Here is a 23,691-nt window from a genome sequence, read left to right as displayed (position 1 = left end):
TAAACTCCATGGGGTAGATTTTCAAATACCGCGAATAGGCGTACTTTTGCTGGCGCATCAGGCACAAGCAAAAGTACGCGGGATTTTAGTAGATACGCGCGTAGCCGCTAAAATCCTGGATCGGCGCGCGCAAGGCTATCGATTTCGTATAGCCGGCACGCGCCGAGCCGCGCTGCCTACCCCCGTTCCCTCCGAGGCCGCTCCGAAATCGGAGCGGCCTCGGAGGGAATCCTCTAACGACCTCCCCTCACCTTCCCCTTCCTTCCTCTACCTAACCCCCCGCCCGGCCCTGTCTAAACCCCCCCTTACCTTTGTCGGGGGATTTACGCCTCCCAGAGGGAGGCGTAAATCCCCGCGCGCCAGCGGGCCTCTTGCGCGCCGGGACGCGACCTGGGGGCGGGTACGGAAGGCGCGGCCATGCCCCCGGACCGCCCTGAGCCGTAACCACGCCCCCGTAGCCGCCCCCAAAACGCTGCCGACACGCCCCCTAAACGCCGCGACGACCGGGCCCGCCCCCCGACACGCTCCCGACACGCCCCCCTCGGAGAACCCCGGGACTTACGCGAGTCCCGGGGCTCTGCGCGCCGGTAGGCCTATGTAAAATAGGCTCACCGGCGCGCAGGGCCCTGCTCGCCTAAATCCGCCCGGATTTGGGCGGATTTAGGCGAGCAGGGCTCTTAAAATCCCCCCCAAATGTGCTTTTCTTTAGTAAGGGCTTCTTTCTAGCCACCCTCACATGCAGGCCAGTTGTATGCAGAGCTCTTGATATGGTTGACTGGTGCACCTGCAATCTAGTTTCAGTGACTGAATTCTATACCTCCTTCAAAGTGATTGTTGGCCTCTCTGTGGCTTCCCCCACAAATCTCCTTCTTGCTCTGATGCTTAGTTTTGAGGGACATCCTTGCCTAGGCAGTGTCTAGGTGGTATGATACAGCTTCCATGTCCTCACTATTAATCCAACAGTGCTCACTTGGATATCCAAGTACTTGGATATTATTTTGTAGCCTTTTCCTATCTTGTACATGTCTTGAACTTTATCTTTAATTTCCTCAGAATGTTCTTTGGTCTTCATTTTCACAGCTTTCCTTTAGATTCACAGTCTGACCAATGGTACTGGAGTTAGGAGGTCTTTTTATCCAGAAAAGCTGACATTTTTTTGATTCACAGATAGAGCCAATTGTTATGGCAATATCTTTCATCTATGTAAACTTGGAGCTTCCATAGCACAGGGCTTGAATATGCAAGCAGTATTTTTCAGTTTTTAATTTTATTATACAAAAAATACAGAGAAATAATAAATTGTGACTTTGAAAATTTACTTTAAGACCTTATACTGGTTGCAATAAACATACTATCTGGAACAATCTGTGTAAGTGTTATTTGTAATCTACACATTTGCTGACTTTTTAGGGGTTGAATACTTTTGCAATTCACTATGTGAATGGTCTATAGATTGTGGCTTTATTAGGAAGTATTCCTGATGAGGATATTTCTCGCTTGAATTCTTGCTTACAGGCAGTGACATGCTGGTTGTGAGATAATAGGTTGGTTATCAACACTATAACATCAGAAATGTTACAGATTGGGATGGGGGATATACCAAAATTGCCTAGGTTAGAAAGAATTGAATTGTCTCCAAGGGGACAAGAAATCATTGGAAGTGGTGCTGGACTCTCAACTTATGTTGGGGGAAAAACAGTTTTGTAGGTGGCTCATAATACATACTATAAATTGAACTTGGTGAAACAACTGAAACCTTATTTGGAGTTCACAGCTCTAAAATCTGTAACTTACACATTGGTCCTGTCACAACTAGATTATTCACTATTCACCAACCAACCTCCTTCCCTATGTAAATTATACTCCAACACCCACTGTACAAGGGAAACCCTTGTTCGGTGGTTTTGTGTGGTAGCTATGCTAAAGGACAACCACTTTGTAATTGTCCCTATTTATAGCCCCGTATTTTACTCTTTATTGTTCACTCTTTATGTCCATTTTTTCTTTTTATTTCTTTTTTATTATTTTACTTCTCCCTGGCTGTATCCGACCCGATTATCAGTTTTTTCTTTTATTATGTACTTATCTAGGCTGCCGCCTTTACTGCTTCTCACAGTTCGGATCCGCCTGCCCAACATTGGCCATGTTTTGGCAAGACGTTGCCTGCTTCAGGGACTGCGGGAGAAAATTCTGCTGCATCTGTACTGGGTTCACAGATTTTAGACGTTTCTTAAACAGATAAAATCAATGTAATACAATGTAACCTACTTATAAACTTTTAAAACCAAATTTTTACCACCTCTCAGGTTTTAATACTTACTGGTTTTGTTTAATCAATTATCTTAAAGTGAGCGACGCCTTCAGCTTCTCGTTCCAGCGTCTTTCTCTACTCTGCCTGTTTTTAAACCTACCCCGGGCAAACTACTGCTTGTCCCTCTCAGACTGAGGCTGTCTCCGGTGCTTCCAACAGTGTTGATGATATACTATTTTCTCCACATTCCCCGATCTATCTCCTATTGCTGTGTCCCTATTGCCTGCATAACTTCTATTCATCGCCCGATATTGTCAGGTTTATCCTTTTTAATTCGATTTCTACCGTGAACATCCATTCTTGTTACTAATTGCCTTATCGGATCTGGGAGGGACCTTTTCTTTCCTCAGATTTCTCCTGCTCAGTATCCAGCGGACCTGATGGTAGTCTGAAAACTCCCGCGTCCGCTGCTGTTTTATCATCAGATTGCGCCGGCCTGCATTGGTAAGTGCTCAATGTGTAGCGGATCTGATGGTGTTGAAACATCCACCACGTCCACTACTGTCCTGTCATCCGATTGCACTGGCTTACTGTAGATCCATCAAGTCGATTTATCTTTTTCTTTTTTTCTGTTTTAAATTATCTTACTCTCCATACCGTCCGTTCTTTCTCATTTAAATAGCTTTATTTGCTTACCTACTTGTTTTCAGATCTAATCAGCCCTTCATCTCGTGTTAGTTACTGTATCTAGCCCCAGGGTGTTTTCCTGTCAGTTGGCTATTTTTAACTTGGGATGGTCATTTGTTCAGACAGAGATGTTGTGGGTGCTACTGTACCTGCGACCGCTTGTATTTTATTACCACACTGGTCTACTAATCCAGATGAGGGGTGTGCCGGCTCCGGCCGGTGATCTTCTTTTAATCACCAGTCGCTCTCCTATGGTGTCTGTTATCGTGGGTCCTCACCGGTAATATATTAGAGTGAACTACCAGGTCTTTCAGTTTTTAGCTTTAGTCAGTGAAACATGGGTTTCTCTCGGAAACTGGGATGTATTTGCAAGATGGACCAATGTTTCAAGATGCTTTTCTTTAACATCTGTGTCTGTGGTGTGTATGGTAACACGCATATTATCCTCTTATTGGTTTGTTTAATTTTAGGTTGTAAAAGCAATTCTCTGTTGGCCCATCTAGCCCTTTTATAGGCCTTTCTCACAATAGAAGCGGGGTAACCTCATTGCAGGAACCTTTTCCTCATATCCTCTGCCTGGATTTTAAACTCTGTTATCGAGGAACATAACCTTCTTAGTCGGAGGAACTGCCCCACTGGCAGTCCACTCTAATATGTTACTGGTGAGGACCCACGATAACAGACAAGAAGGTAGCCAAGCAACATGTGGAAAAAGTAGTGCATGTGAATACATGCACGTCAGCACCCATCTGGACATTCCAGGACGAAGAACATTTTATTTCAGGGAACAGTTCACATGTGATTCCACCAAAGTAGTGTACACTTTGTGGTGTCCCTGTAACAAAGTGTATATAGGAAAAACCATGCGGAAGATTAAAATCAGAATACAGGAACATGTAAGTCGCCTTAAACACCAAATAGAAGGTGCACCATTGACAGATCACTGGCAAGAAATGGGACACCGACCAGAAGAGCTTAAGGTAGCAGTGATTTTTCAAATCCAAGAACATCCACGAGGAGGGGACATGAACCTGAGACTCACACGAATGGAACAATAGTTCATTTACACATGGGACACAGTGGCTCCAAAAGGACTGAACCGATAAATTGATTGGTTGGTATATATGTAGGGATATACTCGTTGATAGGGGGTTAGTTGCAGACCCATTGGGCACCTGAGAAGCTAAGGAAATAGCAGGAGCTACGTTGGTGGCTCGCATCGCAAAAAGAAAAAAAGAAAAAACACAAGAAGACAGAAGCATGAGCGCATATAATACAGAGCACTTATCATAAAACCATCAGGATGCCCAACGAGGAGCAAATAGAGACACCACAGGAGAGCCAATAGAGAGCTATTGGAGGAGGGAATTACAATCCCTTTTCCCATGGAGTAATAGACATCAGAATGTCCTACGGGGTGCAAACAGAGACACACCATAGGAGAGCGACTGGTGATTAAAAGAAGATCACCGGCCGGAGCCGGCACACCCCTCATCTGGATTAGTAGACCAGTGTGGTAATAAAATACAAGCGGTCGCAGGTACAGTAGCACCCACAACATCTCTGTCTGAACAAATGACCATCCCAAGTTAAAAATAGCCAACTGACAGGAAAACACCCTGGGGCTAGATACAGTAACTAACACGAGATGAAGGGCTGATTAGATCCGAAAACAAGTAGGTAAGCAAATAAAGCTATTTATAAATGAGAGAGAACGGACGGTTTGGAGAGTAAGATAATTTAAAACAGAAAAAAAGAAAAAGATAAATCGACTTGATGGATCTACAGTAAGCCAGTGCAATCGGATGACAGGACAGTAGCGGACGTGGTGGATGTTTCAACACCATCAGATCCGCTACACATTGAGCAGTTACCAATGCAGGCCGGTGCAATCTGATGATAAAACAGCAGCGGACGCGGGAGTTTTCAGACTACCATCAGGTCCGCTGGATACTGAGCAGGAGAAATCTGAGGGAAGAAAAGGTCCCTCCCAGGTCCGATAAGGCAATTAGTAACAAGAATGGATGTTCACGGTAGAAATCGAATTAAAAAGGATAAACCTGACAATATCGGGCGATAAATAGAAGTTATGCAGGCAATAGGGACACAGCAATAGGAGATAGATCGGGGAATGTGGAGAAAATAGTATATCATCAACACTGTTGGAGCACCGGAGACAGCCTCAGTCTGAGAGGGACAAGCAGTAGTTTGCCCGGGGTAGGTTTAAAAACAGGCAGAGTAGAGAAAGACGCTGGAACGAGAAGCTGAAGGCGTCGCTCACTTTAAGATAATTGATTAAACAAAACCAGTAAGTATTAAAAGCCTGAGAGGTGGTAAAAATTTGGTTTTAAAAGTTTATAAGTAGGTTACATTGTATTACATTGATTTTATCTGTTTAAGAAACGTCTAAAATCTGTGAACCCCAGTACAGACGCAAGTAGAATTTTCTTCCCGCAGTCCCTGAAGCAGGCAACGTCTTGCCGAAACATGGCCAATGTTGGGCAGGCGGATCCGAACTGTTGAGAAGCAGTAAAGGCGGCAGCTCTAGATAAGTACATAATAAAAGAAAAAACTGATAATCGGGTCGGATAAGCAGCCAGGGAGAAGTAAAATAATAAAAAAGAAATAAAGAAAAAATGGACATAAAGAGTGAACAATAAAGAGTAAAATACGGGGCTATAAATAGGGACAATTGCAAAGTGGTTGTCCTTTAGCATAGCTACCACACAAAACCACTGAACAAGGGTTTCCCTTGTACAGTGGGTGTTGAGAGTACAACTAGATTATTGGCAAAACCAGTGGGGGGAGTAGGAACTCATGCATCCAAAAAGACAAGAACACAGGAATAATGCATGTGACAGGTTATGGGTGTCCCCCACAATTGAAGCAGTTGTCAATTATGACTGCAGGCTTTATTCAAGAGTTTCAAAAACAGCAAAGTTCATATTAATAGACTTACCTCTTTGTCTACCAGTTTGAACTTTGCTGTTGTGAAGCTCTTGAATAAAGCCTGCATTCATAATTGACAACTGCCTCATTGATTATGGTAGACACCCATAACCTGTCGCATACAACAAGATTATTGCAATGCAGTTTATTTAGAAATACCAGGAAAATGATTCATAAGTTGCAGATGGTAGAGAAAACGGCTGCTCATTATATTGGTTGAAATCTAGAAGATCATCTACCAATCCATTATTACAACAGCTGCCATTGGTTGTTCTATTGCAGATTGATGCAAGTTTAAAAATTCTGGTTTTGGCATTTAATATGCTTGAAGGGAATTGCTTTCCCTTCTTTCAGGCCGATTCAGAAAAAACACGCAGGAGAGCTGGCGATGCGCACAGGCCACTCCTGGGCGCGCGATTTCAGGAGGGTCGCCTATGCAAATTAGGGCCCGCTGTAAAAGGAGGCGCTAGGGACACTAGCGCATCCCTAGCGCCTCCTTTTTGACAGGAGCGGTGGCTGTCAGCGGGTTGGACAGCCGACGCTCAATTTTGCCGGCGTCGGTTCTCAAACCCGCTGACAGCCACGGGTTCGGAAAACTGACGCTGGCATAATGAGCGTCCATCTTCCGACTTGCGGGCCGATTTTAAAATTTTTTTTTTTTTTACTTTTTTTTACTTTTGGGGCCTCCGACTTTAATATCGCCATGATATTAAGTCGGAGGGTGCACAGAAAAGCAGTTTTTACTGCTTTTCTGTGCACTTATCAGGCTCCGGCAGAAATTAACGCCTACCTTTGGGCAGGCGTTAATTTCCGAAAGTAAAATGTGTGGCTTGGCTGCACATTTTACTTTCTGATCGCGCGGGAATAACTAATAGGGCCATCAACATGCAATTGCATGTGCGGGTGCTATTAGTTTCGGGGGGGTTGGATGCGCATTTTCAATGCGCTATTTCCCCTTACTGAATAAGGGGTAAAGCTAGCGCTTCGAAAACGTGTTGTCCAAATGCGGGTTAACAGTGCGGCTCCTACCTTCTGTTAGATGATTTTTCCATTCTCATCTACATAGCAGATCATTTTCAACAGTTTTATGACAAGTTTGTGGCATAATCTCCATTGATTTTGCGGGAGGAAGTTGCACTTATTGAAGTTTCGTAAAAAAAAAATTAAAAGCTTGGCTTATATGCAAAGGTAATGTGTTTTCCATGTAAGGCCTGAGTTTAAGCTTTGTAATCTTGTGTTATAAAAGGTATTGGGAAGGTGTTTGTAACTGCATATTGTATTATATGACTTGTGTTACTTTTCAGCACTCTGGGCAATTTTTTAAATTTGTAAAGCGATTATGAAATGCTGCTATATAAAATGGTTCCACCAGAAAACCCTCGACTAGGAGAACTTACAACTTTAAATGGAAACTGTTCTCATGGTGTCAACAAAGCTCCTTGGACTAGTTCACATGCGAGCAATGAGAGTTACTCCAGTGCTTGCACTTTTTCTTACTCCTGTCTCAGTAGCTCTTCAGTGAGAGTACATCTCAGTGCCATAGTGGCCTACCATATTCAGATTGAGTGTAGGCCAATCTCCACTCATCTGTTGGTATCGAAGTTCATGAGATGTTTATGGCATACTAAACCTCCGGTCTCAAACCACCAGTTCAATAAGACCTTAATGTGGTTCTACAAACAATTCATAAATCATTGGAGTCAGCTTCTCTCACATTTCTCACATTGAAAGTAGAATTTTCTTGTGGCAATCATGTCAGCCAGAAGCAGAGTCTCTGAACTTCAGGCTGTGGTTCATTACTCTCCTATATGCAATTCTTCCTCAATAGAGCAGTGCTTCACAGCCACCCTAAGTTTCTACTAAAGGTGATCTCAGCTTTCTATATTAATCCAAACCAGCATGTTACCCATGTTCTTTCTGAGGCCACGCTCATATGAAGGTGAAAATGCCTTTGTTCCTTAGACTGTAAAAGAGGGTTGTCTATTATAGAAAGAACTCGGCCACATTGAAATTATTTGTGCCTAATGATCTTAACTGACTAGGCATATCAGTTGCCAAATAAACATTGTCCATTTGGTTGGTAGACTGTATTACACATTGTTATGCCCTAGCAGACCTCCCTCATTTAGACTCTTAGTAATGCTTATCAAGTCAGAGCCATGGCTACATCTGTGGCTCATCTGAGAGCAGTACCTATTGAAGACACATGCAAAGCTGCAACTTGGTCATCCCTGTATACCTTCATGTCTCATTACTGTCTAGACTACTTATTAAAGTGACAGTAAATTTGGACAAGCGGTCTTGCATAACCAGTAATCCACTCTCCACAGTGGGGTCCAGGTTGCTTATTCAGTAATCACTATGCTGCATCCCTCAGCCTGGGATTCCCCATGTGTCATGGCTAATTCAGCCCTGCTTGTTGACAGAGAAAGAAAGTTTGCTTGCCGTAAATGGTGTACTTTGCATTAACCATGCTAAATACCCCGGCTGCTTCCCTTCAGTGTAAACTAATCTAGTTAAACTTAGCTCTAAAATCAACTGAGGGGCCTCTCCAGGCAATGCCAAAGCAGGAAACCCATAAATGCTCCATAGAAAAGAAGCACTGTGAGCTAAGAGGGGTCCATTTGGTGCCATCGAATAATATCACCCATGCGTCATGGCTAATTCATCCTACTGTCTACGGAAAACATTCTTACAGTAAGCAAATCTGCTTTCGGATAAGAGCAATTTTTCCCCATTTTTTTCCTATTGGCTAAAGTGTGCACCTTCTTATTACGGTCACCATTTTATCTTAACTTCCTGCAGGCATCACACTGATTTTTATAAGCATCAGTGTTGCTTCTTCTTGTTATGTAGATTAATAATGCTGAGAGCAACTAAGCAGGAGTTTTTAAGAATTTTAATATAATGGAGGACCTTTAATTTAAAGTGACAGTTCTGTTGTCAAAGCAGTTTTGCTGCTGCTGTTTTAAGAGTAAAACAAGATTCTGTTTTAATAATGCTGCTTGATTTTTGCTTTGTAGAGAAGTTCTGCAATGTACAATGATCACACATCAGATCCTTTGAGAGGAGCAGCTCAGTGTTACATTCCTCCAGACCGCAATGAACTTGGCAGACGTGGTAGGTGTTTCGTACTGTTTTTGTTAATTGACATTATGGTCTAAATTATCAGATGTTGAAAAATTACACCTGCATTCACACACAGACTTTCTCTTTATATCTTTCAAAGTGTGTATCTTTGATTAGCAGTCTTATTTGATCTTTGGTCTGCATGTCCACCTAAAATGAATAGACATTTAAGGAGACTTTTAGAATATCAGCTGTGAGCAAGTAGAGCAAAGGAAGACCATTTAAATATAAAAACAATAGTACGGTAGGTAGAGGATATGAAAGAAGACATCCATCTGCACACGTATTTTCTCTCATTTATTTATTTTATTTATTTATTTAAGATCTTTTATATACTGACATTCATTTGCATATCATATCGGTTTACTGATAACGGGGTTAATAAACATAATTTAGAAAATGGAAATTAAAGTTACATGTAACAGGGAGGTGAAGGAACAAGATGGGAGAATAGAGGAAGAAAGAGTCCATAGACCTTAAGTAGGACGATTAGCTAAACGATTGAATAATAACTATTTACAAGATTCTGTATAGAAACTATATTCTAAACAAAAATTTAACTGGAAGTTAAAATAGATTAGGGTCCAGGGTTTCTTTGGTGGAGGGGAGAAGAGTGGATGTTTTTGGGAAAGGGTGGCGAGGGGTGTTATGTATATGCCAGTTTAAATAGCCAAGTTTTTAGTTTTCTTTTGAAGGTTATTGTACATTGTTCTTGGCGTAGTTCGGGGGGCATTGAGTTCCATAATGTAGGACCCGCTATGAAAAAAGTGCAATCTTTAGTGGAGATGTGGTGAGTGAGTTTGTGGGAGGGAATAGACATGGATCCTTTATAGGCCGCTCTGGTTGGTCTGTTGGGAGTGTGATAGTGCAGGGAGTCGTTAAGCCATTGAATATTCTGGTTGTGTAGCATTCTGTGGATAATTGTGAGGGTCTTATGAAGTATTCTGGAGGGGATTGGCAGCCAATGGAGATCTCTGAGGATTGGCATAATATGATCTATTCTGCGGGAGTTGGTGAGGATTCTAGCAGCTGCGTTTTGCAGTATTTGGAGAGGTTTGATGGAAATTGTGGGAAGGCCTAGGAGTAGGGTGTTGCAGTAGTCAGTCTTGCTAAATAGGGTGGCTTGGAGAATGGTTCGAAAGTCATAGTGATGGAGGAGAGGCCTTAGTTTCTTAAGGACCTGCAATTTATAAAAGCAGTCTTTGGTGGTGGTGTTGATACATTTTTTAAAATTTAGATGGCTGTCTAAGGTGACACCTAAATCCCTGATGTGCTGGGGAAAGGGAGATGGCTGATCAGAGGGAAGGAGGTTGTGGTGTCCTGGGGAGATGAGAAGTAGTTCAGTTTTAGTAGTGTTTAGGGCAAGGTTAAGATTAGTTAGGAGTTGATTGATGGAGGCGAGACAGTTGTCCCAGGTTTTGAAAAGCTTTAGGTAACCATCTTATGCCTTGTCTACCATCCTGTATTATAGTTATTCCCTCATCTTTGGTTTTAATTTCATTTCTCTTTAACTATTCATGGGTTTGGTTTTAATCTACATGTAGATGTTGAAGTAAGTCTTATATAAATACAATGTAATAAAAGCTTTTGTAAAAATAATCATTTTCTGACTGAAAAGCATGTATGTGTATTTGTGTGGAGGGGAGAAGAGACTCAGTTGATGAATTCTCATTTAAGTGTGTGTGTGTGTGTGTGTGTGCGTGTGTGTATAAAACTAATGTACATAGCTAATAACTGAATTTAGATGTTCTATGTCTCTCTAGATGCAAAGTATCTTAATCATAGACCCAAAAAGTCACTTCATAAATCAGATTCATATTTGCAGTCAGGATTACCTATTTGCATCTGTTCTATGAAACAGCCTTCCTGCCTCCAAGGCTTAATGCTCCATGTATGACTATTGATATTAAATATCAAAGGGATATCAAAGCATGGCTATGCTGCTAAATATCCCCCGAAGAAATAGCTAGTTAGCTGGATAAGTCTTAGCTGGCTAACTATAGACCTGCTATTGGGCAGATATAACTTATCCAGTTAACTTAGCTGGATAAGTGATGATATTCAGACCTCTGGTTAAGTTAATGGATGAGTAACTCCTTCCTGAAATGCCCATTTCCCACCTACCACATAGCCAGCTTACAGGCCGATACAGTACAGTGCGCTCCGGTGGAGCGCACTGTTAACCGGCATTTGGACGTGCGTTTTCGACGCGCTAGCTTTACCCTTTATTCAGTAAGGGGTAATAGCGCGTCGAAAATGCGTGTCCAACCCCCCCCGAGACTAATAGCGCCCGCAACATGTAAATGCATGTTGATGGCCCTATTAGTCATTCCTGCGCGATACAGTAAGTAAAATGTGCAGCCAAGCCGCACATTTTAATTTAGAAAATAGCGCCTACCCAAAGGTAGGCGTTAATTTCTGCCGGCGCTGGAAAGTACACAGAAAAGCAGTAAAAACTGCTTTTCTGTGCACCCTCCAACTTAATATCATGGCGATATTAAGTCTGAGGTCCCCGAAAATTAATAAAAAGTTAAAAAAAAAATAAATTTGAAATCGGCTCGCGGGTTGAAAACCGGACGCTCAATTTTGCCGGCGTCCGGTTTCCGAACCCATGGCTGTCAGCGGGTTTGAGAACAGATGCCAGCAAATTGAGCGTCGGCTGTCAAACCCGCTGACAGCCGCCACTCCTGTCCGAAAAGAGGCGCTAGGGACGCGCTAGTGTCCCTAGCGCCTCTTTTTACCGCTGACCCTAATTTAAATAAAGTTACTGAATGGCATGGAGAGTGGCCTGTGCGCGTGCCGGGAGAGTGGGCGCTCGCCCACTCACACACAATTTTTACTGTATCGGCCCGTAGTGCTGTCTGCTGATTGGAATCTGATATTCAGCTATTATCTTTTATCCAGCTAAGTGGCACTGAATATGGGCCTCTAATTTTATCTGTGACACACATCCAGTAAGCCAAATTAGTACCACTCTCAATGCCCTCTCTGTAATTATCATAAGCCTATCTGGTTGTAAGCAGAACATAAATAAATATAAAATATATAAATATAAAATAAACAGAACTGCGCCGCAAGGATCCTGACCAACACCAACAGAGGAGAGCATGTGACCCCCGTCCTCAAAGTTACACTGGCTCCCCATTAAATTCAGAATCCTCCACAAAGTACTAACGTTGATACACAAGACCATTCACATGCAGACCACTCTCGACTTAAATATCCCTCTTCAACCTCACACCTCCTCCAGACCAATAAGAACAGCATACAAAGGTACCCTCTATGCACCCCCTGCCAAGTCCTCGCTCAGGAAACACGCTCTCTCTGCCGCAGGGCCCGCACAATGGAACTCTCTCCCCCCTGACCTTCGCCAAGAACCCTGCCATCGAACGTTCAAGAAAAAGCTTAAGACATGACTTTTCAGACAAGCCTTTCCCTAAAGAACTGAAGCCATGACCTTCCCCTACCGTTAAACGCTCTTTACTCTATGGTTTTATGTTTTTTTGCTGTTAAACGTGCAATATTCTATGGTTTTCTGTTTTTATAGGCTGTCTATATGTTTACCATCTACCTCCTCCATTATTTCGTGACCTTCCTTTCTTGTTTGACGTCAAACCCTGTTTAAACCGCCCTGTTGGATGTATTTCTAAACTGGTTCAATGTAAACTGACGTGATATGTCTTTTCATGAACGCCAGTATAGAAAAGCCTTTAAATAAAATAAATAAATAAATATTTCCACTTGGAAAGGATGATATAAATGTTTTATATGCTACCAATCTTATTTAAACTGTAGACCACTTTGATTTTAGGGTGACCAAAAAAACATAAAACTAATAACTAAACAGTGCTGGTGAATGTTAGTTTGAAGGATCCAAGGCCTAGGATTAATGTATTATTTACAGCTCCAGTATTCAGTGTATCCCTTCTCACATCTGGTTTTCTTGCTTGGACTCATGTGCTGATCATACAGCTTTAGGCATTAAGACTATAAAGTTTTATTTATAAAAAATGAGCATCTCAGAAAAAACCTAGTTATTTCTTCTAATTTAAAATTTATACTAATATTTGAGCTCAGAGACTTCCTTTACTCTATATAAATCATGGCTGGGCACTTGTTTTATTTATTTATTTTTTTTAAGAAGTCCATAATATGTATCACAACGCCTCTGAACTACCCCTAACACCATTTCAGATTTAACCTCTGTCACTTGGAGGGTCCCGCTAAGTACTGTACAGTTCTCACTTGCACCTGAGTTCCCATACCAGTAACTTCCCCACTCGCCAGCTGGGTTTCTTCTTGCCTCTAGACAACAACCCTATTCCACAAGCTACTCCCTGGTGGATTTAGGGTCGCTGTGACCCACATCAAACCCAGGTGTCACACAGTTCCCAGAAATTACATCTTCAGACCACGCACAAAAATTACTGAGTTGACCCAGTGACTTACTTTAGTGGGTCACAAATCAGACACCGGGTAACAAACTAAGGCCTGGATTCACCATTATATCGCAGAATGGTGAATCCAGTGAAAACGGGGGGGGGGTGGGGGGACGAAGGGGTGGCGGGCCTGTGAAAAGCCCGAGCCATCGTACCACTGCGGGCTGCCGGCTTTTGCACCGAAAGCGACACCATAAAAGGTGTAGTTTATTCGGCGTGCTACTGGCGAAGATAACGTATCTTACCTTATTGCCGCCAGCGAGGACATCGCGGAGTCCGCCCCAACTCCACCCCTAGCAAGCTATTGCACGTGAAAAGAGACTTTTCGCGTGCGATAGCTGCTTATAGCACTCGATAAGTAATGGAAAATGACCTCCTAAGAAGCTTATTAAGGAAAAAAGAGGAAAAAACATGAAATGATATAACTTGCAAACAGACAGGCAAAATGACCAAAGATTTATTCAGTTACCACTGCCTAATTAAGATTTAGTGCCTGGGTTCAGGTTCAGGAATAGTCTGTCCTCGAGAGACTGAGTAGAGCTGGGAGAGGGCCTTGGTACAGGTCACTCTCCTGTTCTGCCTTCCAAGACTGGAAAGTTCTCCCAAGTTTCAGCCAGCTCCCCTTGGAGCTGTTGCGGAGTTAACCCATTGTAGCTCAGTTTGCTGGTGCCCTAACTAATGACATTTCAGAATATATAATTGTCTAAGCCTCATTCTGAATTCACACAGCCAGGTTAATCCCTTATACCCCCAAGGACGTAAAGGAAACTCTTGGGCTGCTAATAATCACTGCAGAACCTGAGCTCAGTCGCTGGCTGTGCAGGGTTTCATAAGGGAAGGTATATGTCACGGATAAGAACACATGTCTTACGCCGAAAAGGGATTCGAAATACATATAAAATCCCATTTTATCACAATGTAATTGTCCAGCAAAATGTAGAATATCCTTAAAAAGTAGCTAGGTTACTGTTTTAGCGATATTTGTGTAGGTAAATAGATCCATTGCTCACATTTTTGCGTCTTTGCAGTTCTACATTTTCAGAGGGAATTGTGTATGGTATGGATGCTAAATGGAAAACCATGTGTCAAGTTTAGTATATAATCCCATGTAATTGCTAGAAACTGTTTCTTACACTATTTAAGGGTTAGAACTTAAAACAGAAGGAATATACGAGTTTGCTGGAGATTTAACTTCTGGGTTTTGTGCAGCTGGACTTTGCTGAGCCCTATACCGTGCTGTCTGTTTTCTCTCCCTCTCCTCCTTATGACATATTCTTGCAGGGGCATGGGGGGGAGGGAATGTCAAAGTAAAATTTAACCTTTTAAAAAATATATTATGTTGTAGTTCAGACTGAGCTGTGATCCAGCTAGAAAATAAACTTTTGATATTTGTGTTAACCTTTTTTGCTTTATTCTTCTATAGTACTAATGAATTGTTGCTGCTTGTTTCAGGAAAATTTGTCACTTGCAGACATTTCTAACTTTCTAACGGCTCTTAGATCAGAGGAGTCTTTATGTAGAGGAACTACACTGTGGAAGGAGGTGAGATTTGAAATGATTCTCGATTATCTAAAAAAAAAAAGTCTCTGAATTCTTGATTCTTCTAGTTTAGGTTAAAAATAAAATTGGTGATAGAACAGTAAACTCCACTGAGGTCTTTCTTTAGAAAGGCAAAGAAACAAAGGCATCAGAAAAATCCTCATTTATTTCTAAATTTCCTTCTGGTTGGAATGGCAACTTGTGTATGTCTTGCTGAAAATGCAGACTTTTTTGGGTGATTCCATTTGAGACGTGTGTGTATGTATATAGATATCGATATAGATATTTACAATGCTTTTTTTTTTTAATTTATTTATGTAGAGAGAGCATTCTTGCATATAGCAAGGTTGGGGATAAGGCAGTCGTTGACAAACTGGCACCCTGGGCAAGGGTTGCTTTCAGCCCTCTTCCCTTTAAGGCTCGCAAACTGACTCAAAAGGGTGATGTGGCACCCCCTAGGCTTGGGTATCCAGAGCGGTTGCCCATCTTAAATAGGCCTGGTTGAGAGAATGAAATTGTTCATTTTTTGACCTTCTATTTAAAAAGCTGTGAACTAGGAGACTTGACATTCTTTGTACTGGGAGAACATCTTATATTGAAAAAAATGTTTTTGCTGTTTTCATTGACCACAAATTTAGAAAATGTTTGGTTGAAGAATTGACATCATGCCATTGTTTTATGGGGAAAAAGTCTGTTTATTTTTTTAATTTTTACCAAAGGCAGCAAAACAAAGATTTGAACTAAGTGACTGCTCTAAATATGTGAATGTTCAGCTCTTTTCAGAACTATCTTTGAGGCTTATTTTTCTGATTATGACTTGAATCTTGTATATGTATTTTTCCCAGGACAAGCAGGATGACAGTCCTCACGCATGGGTGACATCATTGGATGGAGCCTGGCACGAGAAACTTATGTCAAGGTTTCTAGAACTTTGACTAGGCACACTGAGCATGCCCTGTTCCATGCATCCACACAGGGTCCCTCTTCTGTCTCTCTCTTTTTTTTTTTTCCCGTGGAGCTTTCACATCACGGTTTCTGAGCTCATGCGGTTTTTGCTAGAAAAAAGTATTGGAAAACTGTCACCGATCCTTTCAGTGTTTTCTCACATTTTTCTCAGTGCGGGTCTTTCTTCATTTCCCTCTTGCTTCCCAGTTAGGTTTTTCGCCGGTTCAGTACGTTTCCTTTTGCTTTGTTACCCCGTGGCAGTGATGCCTCGGTGTCCGCTGGCATCTGACATCCACCACCTCCATGGTCATTTTCGTCCCTTTTAGTTCATGTTGCCATGGCTTCGTTGGATTTTCACCAATGCCCTCAGTGCCCAAGGACTATGTCCATTACGGACCCACACGAGGTGTGTATCCTCTGCCGCGGTGTATCGCATGACATTCAGGAGTGCCCCATGTGCGACCAAATGACCCCAAAGGAATGTTGTACTCGCCTCAATAAGATGGAGAAGCTCTTTGAGGCGAGGAAGTCCAAGCCATCGGCATCAGTGGCATCGATGCCGAAGGACCATGGAACTGCACCAATAGACACCAAGCTGTTGACACCAGCGGGGTCTTCCACTCTGTCGGTGCTGCTGGCAGATAGGGGCACTGGGGACTGACTTCTGTCAGTCTCCTTCAGGTTGAGGACATTGGATTTGTCGTCTTCGACCTTGACACTGGGGAAAGACCGGGCTGAGCACCGAGGGAAGCCAAGGAAGTATCGGCACCAGTCACCCTCTATTCATGATGCCAGGCTCAGGTTGGCACCAGCACTTGCCGTGATGCCCCGAAGCAACCCCACAGCGAGGATTTCCTATCCTCCATCGATGCTGGGGGTCCATGTTGGTCTCCACTGGTCCTGGTGTCAGTTACCAATCCATCTCGAGGCTCTGAAGAAGAGTCCATTTTGGCATTGACAACCTTTGAGGAGGAGTTGTAGCACAGAGTCCAGCTGGCAGTTGATCGGGCGCTGTGGGGCATCAAGCCAGTAGCACTGAAAGTGTCGGTGCCTGGGCTCTCCCTGCTGGAACTGCTGCTGGAGCATCTCAATGTGCTCATCAGTGGTGTTACTGACCCAGCACCTAGGGCCCCATCCCCTGTGGATTACAGCAAGGATGATGCTCCTTATGACCCCTGGGGGATGACACTGCAGAATCCTCAAAGGACTCTGAGGGTCTCACTTCAGAGCCCTCTCCTCCAGGGGAACGAAGGAGGTCTCCCCTGAGGCCTCTCATTAGTTTTCCTTAATCTCATATCTGAGAGTTATAGAACTGGCAAAAGATATTCACTTGTAGTGCAAAGTGAATATGTTGGTTTACATCAAGCAGCACATTCTATTAGATATGTCATGGCAAGGTTTCTTAAGGCTTTAAGTTAGAATTCATATGTTGAGTTAGGAAAGAAATTTAATAGGGAGCTAATGCAGCTGATGTAGAGCGGGAGAAATCTGGTCCCTATAATTAAGCTTGTACTTGAGGTAGTGGAAGGTGAAGTGTCTAGTCCAAGGAAGGATCTGGCTTCCCTGTTTCTCAGGCTGCTACTCTAACAGATGTAAACTTAGATCGTGAGTCCTCTAGGAACAGGCAAATACCTACTGTACCTGAATGTAACTTGCCTTGAGGTACTACTAAGGTGTGAGCTAAATCTAAATAAAAAAAATGAAGGCCAAACAATACCCTGGCTTCTATATTTTGGACTAGCTGCAATACCTGCACATAGGTCTAAGGAAGACCAATGTAGAGAGCATTGCAGCATGCCAATCTTGATTACACCAGTGATTGAACCTATCTGTCTAAGGCCCCAAATGACAAACCCTTTGCAGTGAGATTTTTATGCCTGGATTGACTTATATTATTTTATGTTTTTGTTCAGTTTTGTCTTGTTGTTGGATTGTCCATTGTTAGTTTTTTAAATTAATATTTAAAGTTATTATGTATGTGGATTTTATTGTACATTGCTTTGATTTAACTCTGTTTTACCCTAAGAGTTATCATAATAGGGTGGTGTTATGTACACATCCCCAATTTCTTGCTTGTGGTGCTGTTGGAGTTCTACCTTTAGCCAACCAAGCATCCTTGCACAATTTTTCTCTTAGGGCTCATGTTCATAGAGGTGAACAAGCTGTGCACAGTCTAGATTGCAGGAAAGCTGTTGCCTTCTATTTTGGAGTGTATCAAAGCCCTTAGAAGGTGAATCCAACTTTTTATTTCTTTTGATTCCAACAGTCCTGGGATTGCAGGACTCAATGGACAATTTACAGTTGATAGCAAATTACATCTATCTCTGTTGCTCAGGCAAGTTTGAATCTAAAAAGGCATGTGAAAGCCGGTAATATTAATTTTCTTCTCCACCCCCCCCTCCACCAAAATCTGCAACCTTAAAAAAAAAAGTGTTAGCCAAATCCCCACCTCTGAACTCCAAAAGTGGGCTATTGGACTGAATACTGACAGCTTCATGGCACACTAGTATTAATTTAATTTATTCACTTCACTTCAAGGTGAAAAGACCGATGATTGCTCCCTTCACTGACAGCTGTCCAGTTTACTGGACCAGTTGCGTTCAGAATTGAGTAACTTCACTGGCTAACAGTTAATTTCCTAAAGTTAGCCAGTTAAAGCTACTCTGCTCTGAATAGGGATTGATCTTTTCACTCAGAGTAAAGTGAATAAATTAATACAGATATGCTGGAAACTGTCAGAGCTATGCACTTAAAGGTGAATTTTCAAAGGGGTTCCACTCGTAAAAGTAGCATGTATGCGTGTTTATGCCACTTTTTAAACAGTGAGCGTATGCACGTGTTTTTAGTTTCATGTGAACATTTTACTGGAAGGAGGGAAGAGGCAGGGGTTTTTTTTTTTAAGGCAGGGAATGGGCAGGATTGGCAACTGTTCAGCATGCTTCGTTTTGTTTTACAATATCCAACACCATCAAGCCCCTGCAGATGTTACAGAACTCGGCTGCCAGGATCCTGACAAATTCAAAAAAGAGCGACCACATCACGCCTATCCTCTACAACCTCCACTGGCTCCCTATCAAGTTCAGAATACTTTATAAAGTTCTGACCATCTTGCACAAAACCATACACAAACTCTCCCCTATTGATCTCACCATTCAGCTGCGCCCTCACACCTCGGTCAGACCGATTAGAAGAGCCTACCAAGGCACTCTACACGCCCCGCCAAGCAAAATCATCTCTAAGGAACAGAGCCCTGTTCACGGCAGGCCCCATGCAATGGAACTCTCTCCCTCCAGGACTGCGACTAGACCCCTGCCCAATTTCCTTAAAAAAAAACGTGATTATTTAAATCAGCGTTCCCAGAACTGCCTGGGTAGCCTTACCAATTCACCGTAACCTGTCTCAGGGCACCCAGCAAGCATGGTATTTTGTATCAAGTTAACTGTATCTCATTTACTAAGTCTTTCGTACCTCATGTACTAATTCGGATCATCCTTGGTGCATTCAATGCCCCTCCTATTTTAATGTTATTTATTCAAAGCTATTGAATGTTTTATTCAACGTTATTATATGTTTAAGGTTCTATGTAACGCTCTCATGCGAAGTTATTGTTCCACTGTAAACCGGTTTGATTTGTTATCCCATACAAGAAGATCGGTATATAAAAGTTTGTCAGGCTCTTGTGGCCTTGTTTTGACGGCCTCTGTTGGAAACAGGATGCTGGGCTTGATGGACCCTTGGTCTGACCCAGCATGGCAATTTCTTATGTTCTTAAGTTAAAAATAAATTAATAAATATTCAAAAGCCCTGTGAGTAGCAAAGTTTACCCAGATAACTGAAAGGGTTCTGCCAGGCAAAAGATGTGTGGGAATTCCCACACATGCTCAAAAAAGCTTTTCTAAATGTGCTGGGAGATGCTCCACATTGGTACCATTAAATTTATGTAACTCATGATTGTGACTGGTTATCCTTGGCAAACACCCATTACAGAAAAGCAACTTTTGCCTTTTCTGAGTACTGTTGAACTGATAGATTTAGTTTTTAATCTTCTTATATTTCAGTGATCATGCACTGCACATTAGTTTTCATTGTTTAAAATTGTGGCAAAGTTTTTTTATCTTTATCTGAAAATTAATAAAATAAAATAATAATAGAGTTGTATTTTTCAGCTTTGTGATTGGTTACACATGAATGATGCCCACTTCAAAAAGTCCTTAGTTTGTGACCATAATGCACATCAAGCTAGGTCTTCACTTAATATCTATGTGCAGAATCTTGTGGAAGAATACCTGAAAGCACCCATTTCAAAAGGTAAATTTGAAAATAACATTGAAATGAAGAATTAATCATACTATTACATAATCTACTGAATACTGTGGCCTACTGAACTGCTTTTAAGGCTAGTTGTTAATCTATAGGGCCATTGGAACCTGTGCTAGACATTTTTTTTTCACTTTGAGGTGTTCATTTTTAATGAATTCAGTAAGCACCACACAGCACTTGAGAACGTAAGTTCATTGAGCCCAGCATCTTGTCTCAGTCTGGCTCTCTTAGAAGAACCTGGCAGATCCTAATGAGGTGAAGGCCTCTCCATGGACCTGTCCTGCAGAAACTTGTTCAAACCTTTTTGAAATTCAGATATTCTATTAACCTTCACCAGAAACTCTGGTAACAAATTCCAGAGCTTTATTATATGTTAACTTTATTATATGTTATCAAATTTGCGGATTATACAAAATTATTCAGAGTAGTTAAATCACAAGCGGATTGTGATACATTACAGGAGGACCTTGCAAGACTGGAAGATTGGGCATCCAAATAGCAGATGAAATTTAATGTGGACAAGTGCAAGGTGTTGCATATAGGGAAAAATAACCCTTGCTGTAGTTACACGATGTTAGGTTCTATATTAGGAACTACCACCCAGGAAAAAGATCTAGGCATCATAGTGGATAATACTTTAAAATCGTCGGCTCAGTGTGCTGCAGCAGTCAAAAAAGCAAACAGAATGTTAGGAATTATTAGGAAGGGAATGGTGAATAAAACGGAAAATGTCATAATGCCTCTTTATCGCTCCATGGTGAGACCGCACCTTGAATACTGTGCACAATTCTGGTCACTGCATCTCAAAAAAGATATAGTTGCGATGGAGAAGTTACAGAGAAGGGCAACCAAAATGATAAAGGGGATGGAACAGCTCCCCTATGAGGAAAGGCTGAAGAGGTTAGGGCTGTTCAGCTTGGAGAAGAGACGGCTGAGGGGGGATATGATAGAGGTCTTTAAGATCATGAGAGGTCTTGAACGAGTAGATGTGAATCGGTTATTTACACTTTCGAATAATAGAAGGACTAGGGGGCATTCCATGAAGTTAGCAAGTAACACATTTAAGACTAATCGGAGAAAATTCTTTTTCACTCAACGCACAATAAAGCTCTGGAATTTGTTGCCAGAGAATGTGGTTAGTGCAGTTAGTGTAGCTGGGTTCAAGAAAGGTTTGGATAAGTTCTTGGAGGAGAAGTCCATTAACGGCTATTAATTAAGTTTACTTAGGGAATAGCCACTGCTATTAATTGCATCATTAGCTTGGGATCTTCTTAGTGTTTGGGTAATTGCCAGGTTCTTGTGGCCTGGTTTGGCCTCTGTTGGAAACAGGATGCTGGGCTAGATGGATCCTTGGTCTGACCCAGCATGGCAATTTCTTATGTTATGTTCTTATGTTAACTGAAAAAAATTATGTTCTTAATTTGTTTGAAATCTGCTGCCAGTTAGTACTCCAAAAATCAATGCTATCCCCACACAAATCTTATCCCCTGGAATACCTGTTTCTAGTGCACTAACAGCAAGTATGAAATCACTTCTGTGCATACATTTATTTGCTCACCCCCCCCAGTGAAGTTTTCAAATGCCCATTTATGCTTACAAAACACGTAAATGTCTTTGAAAATCAAGTTTATATTCTGTTTCCCCCACCCTTTCTTTTGTATGAAGGGGCAATTTTTTTTTCGCTGACTTTTCTTACTAATCCAAAGGTCTTACTTAACTACTGGGAAAGTTTTATAAATGAGGATGGAGAGTAGAGGGACTTATCTTCAGAGCAGCTGCTTCACCCTGTCTTTAACAGTCTGTGCCATGCTTGAGTAGACTGAGTGTAATGGCTAACATGGTGAAACAAGAGCTCTGATTAATCATTATTCTTGGTAAATAATTGTTTTTAATGAAAATAAGATGATTGGGGACTTAAGAGTATCTTCATTAAATGAATTCTAGACCATAGATGCTCATTCCTAGTTAGAACTGCTTTTTTATTACTTTGGATGCTGCATTATGAAAGGAGATTGTTCAGTACAGCCCTTGCTTTTCTTGCTCAAATCTTCAAATAATCAGACCATTGTTTGTCATGAGTAGGAAGACAACTGCCTGACATTCATAATCCATCTTCACTGAATTGTAACAGAGTGTACATTTCTGGCTGATTTTTCTCATCTGTATCCACCTGTATTAGGAAATAATGTCTATAAAGTAATGAGCGGAATAGAACTGGTGAGCGCAAATTGATTGTTTACTTTTTCACAAAATACAAAGCCTGCAGGACATGCAATGAAGTTACTAAGTAGTACATTTAAAACAAATAAAAAATATTTTACTCAATGCATAATTAAGCTCGGACTTCATTGCTGGAGGATATAGTAAAATCTGTTAGTGTAGCTGAGTTTAAAAAAGGTTTGGACAGGTTCCTGGAGAAAAAGTCAATAAACTATTATTAAGATTAGGGATATGCAATCGTTTAGGACGAATTCCCTGGTTTGGGGAACCCGAAAACCGAACCAAATTTTCCTGAAATTTCTGGAAAATTTGTTTTTCGGGTTAGTGTGCGCTAATGGGAGTTAGCACGCACTAACCCGAAATTTGGGTCCCCTGAATTACAAAGGCCTGAAATGCGGGAAATACGAAATTTCCCATGGTGGGCCAAAAACGAAGCCTGAACCAAAAGGTTTGGGCTTTGCACATCTCTAATTAAGATGCACTTGGGGAAATCTATGGCTTATCCATGGGATAAGCAGTATGGAATCAATTTACCTTTTGGTATCTTACCAGCTGCTTTATGACCTGTATTGGCCACTGTTAGAAACAGGACACTGGACTTGATGGTCCTTTGATCTGACCCAGTATGGCAAATCTTGTGTTCTAGTTGCCTCTTCTTTCATTTGTTTGATGTAGTTTACAGCTACTACAATTTTACATGTATGTGTTGGAGCCAGACGATTATATCAGAATTTGCAGAGTACATTGCTTTGAGATCTCCTTCAGGCATTGAATCATTATATGTTCAATGGCCTGCTCTAGATGGCCACAGTCTCATGCTGGTTATTTTTCTATTTGTGATCAAGTATTTGCATCTCCCGTGGTTTGGGCGAATACAGCTTGGTTCTCAAGAGACATGAAAGATCAAAGCCAGGGACTTTCTGCATTGGATCTATCACAAGTCATTTGGGACTTCTTGTGAATTCCATTCAGTTTTCCAAGTTTCACCAAAGGTTTTATTTCATTACATTAAAATTTTATAAACCACCTATAAAAAAGCGTTATCCTTGTTTTTGCGTTGTTGGAAGGAAAGTACAATGATCCAGAAAGGCTTGCTTGGTGCCATGATGGGTATTGTTGAAGTCCTGGTGAATAGGGAAAAATGTTTTCCTTAATTTTCTGAGCTTCCCATGGGGATGCTTCTTCATATTGAACAGGTGGAGAATAGATAAG

At 41.7% G+C, this 23,691-nt stretch overlaps 1 protein-coding gene across 1 annotated transcript in view; it reads left to right on the top strand.

Annotated features, from left to right (window-relative positions):
* The window catches only part of LOC115087120 (probable methyltransferase TARBP1), a 421,872-nt gene that overhangs the window by 224,449 nt on the left and 173,732 nt on the right, over positions 1-23,691 (top strand). The window contains exon 10 of the mRNA XM_029593877.1: positions 20,106-20,247. Within this exon, the coding sequence (XP_029449737.1) occupies positions 20,106-20,247 (142 nt within the window). The remainder of the gene's footprint in view (positions 1-20,105; positions 20,248-23,691) is intronic.

The sequence above is a fragment of the Rhinatrema bivittatum genome, chromosome 3 (assembly GCF_901001135.1).
Source record: "Rhinatrema bivittatum chromosome 3, aRhiBiv1.1, whole genome shotgun sequence".
Classification (NCBI taxonomy): Eukaryota; Metazoa; Chordata; class Amphibia; order Gymnophiona; family Rhinatrematidae; genus Rhinatrema; species Rhinatrema bivittatum.
The sequence above is the reverse complement of the archived record's forward strand: the minus strand, read 5'-3'. Positions and strand labels throughout refer to the sequence as shown.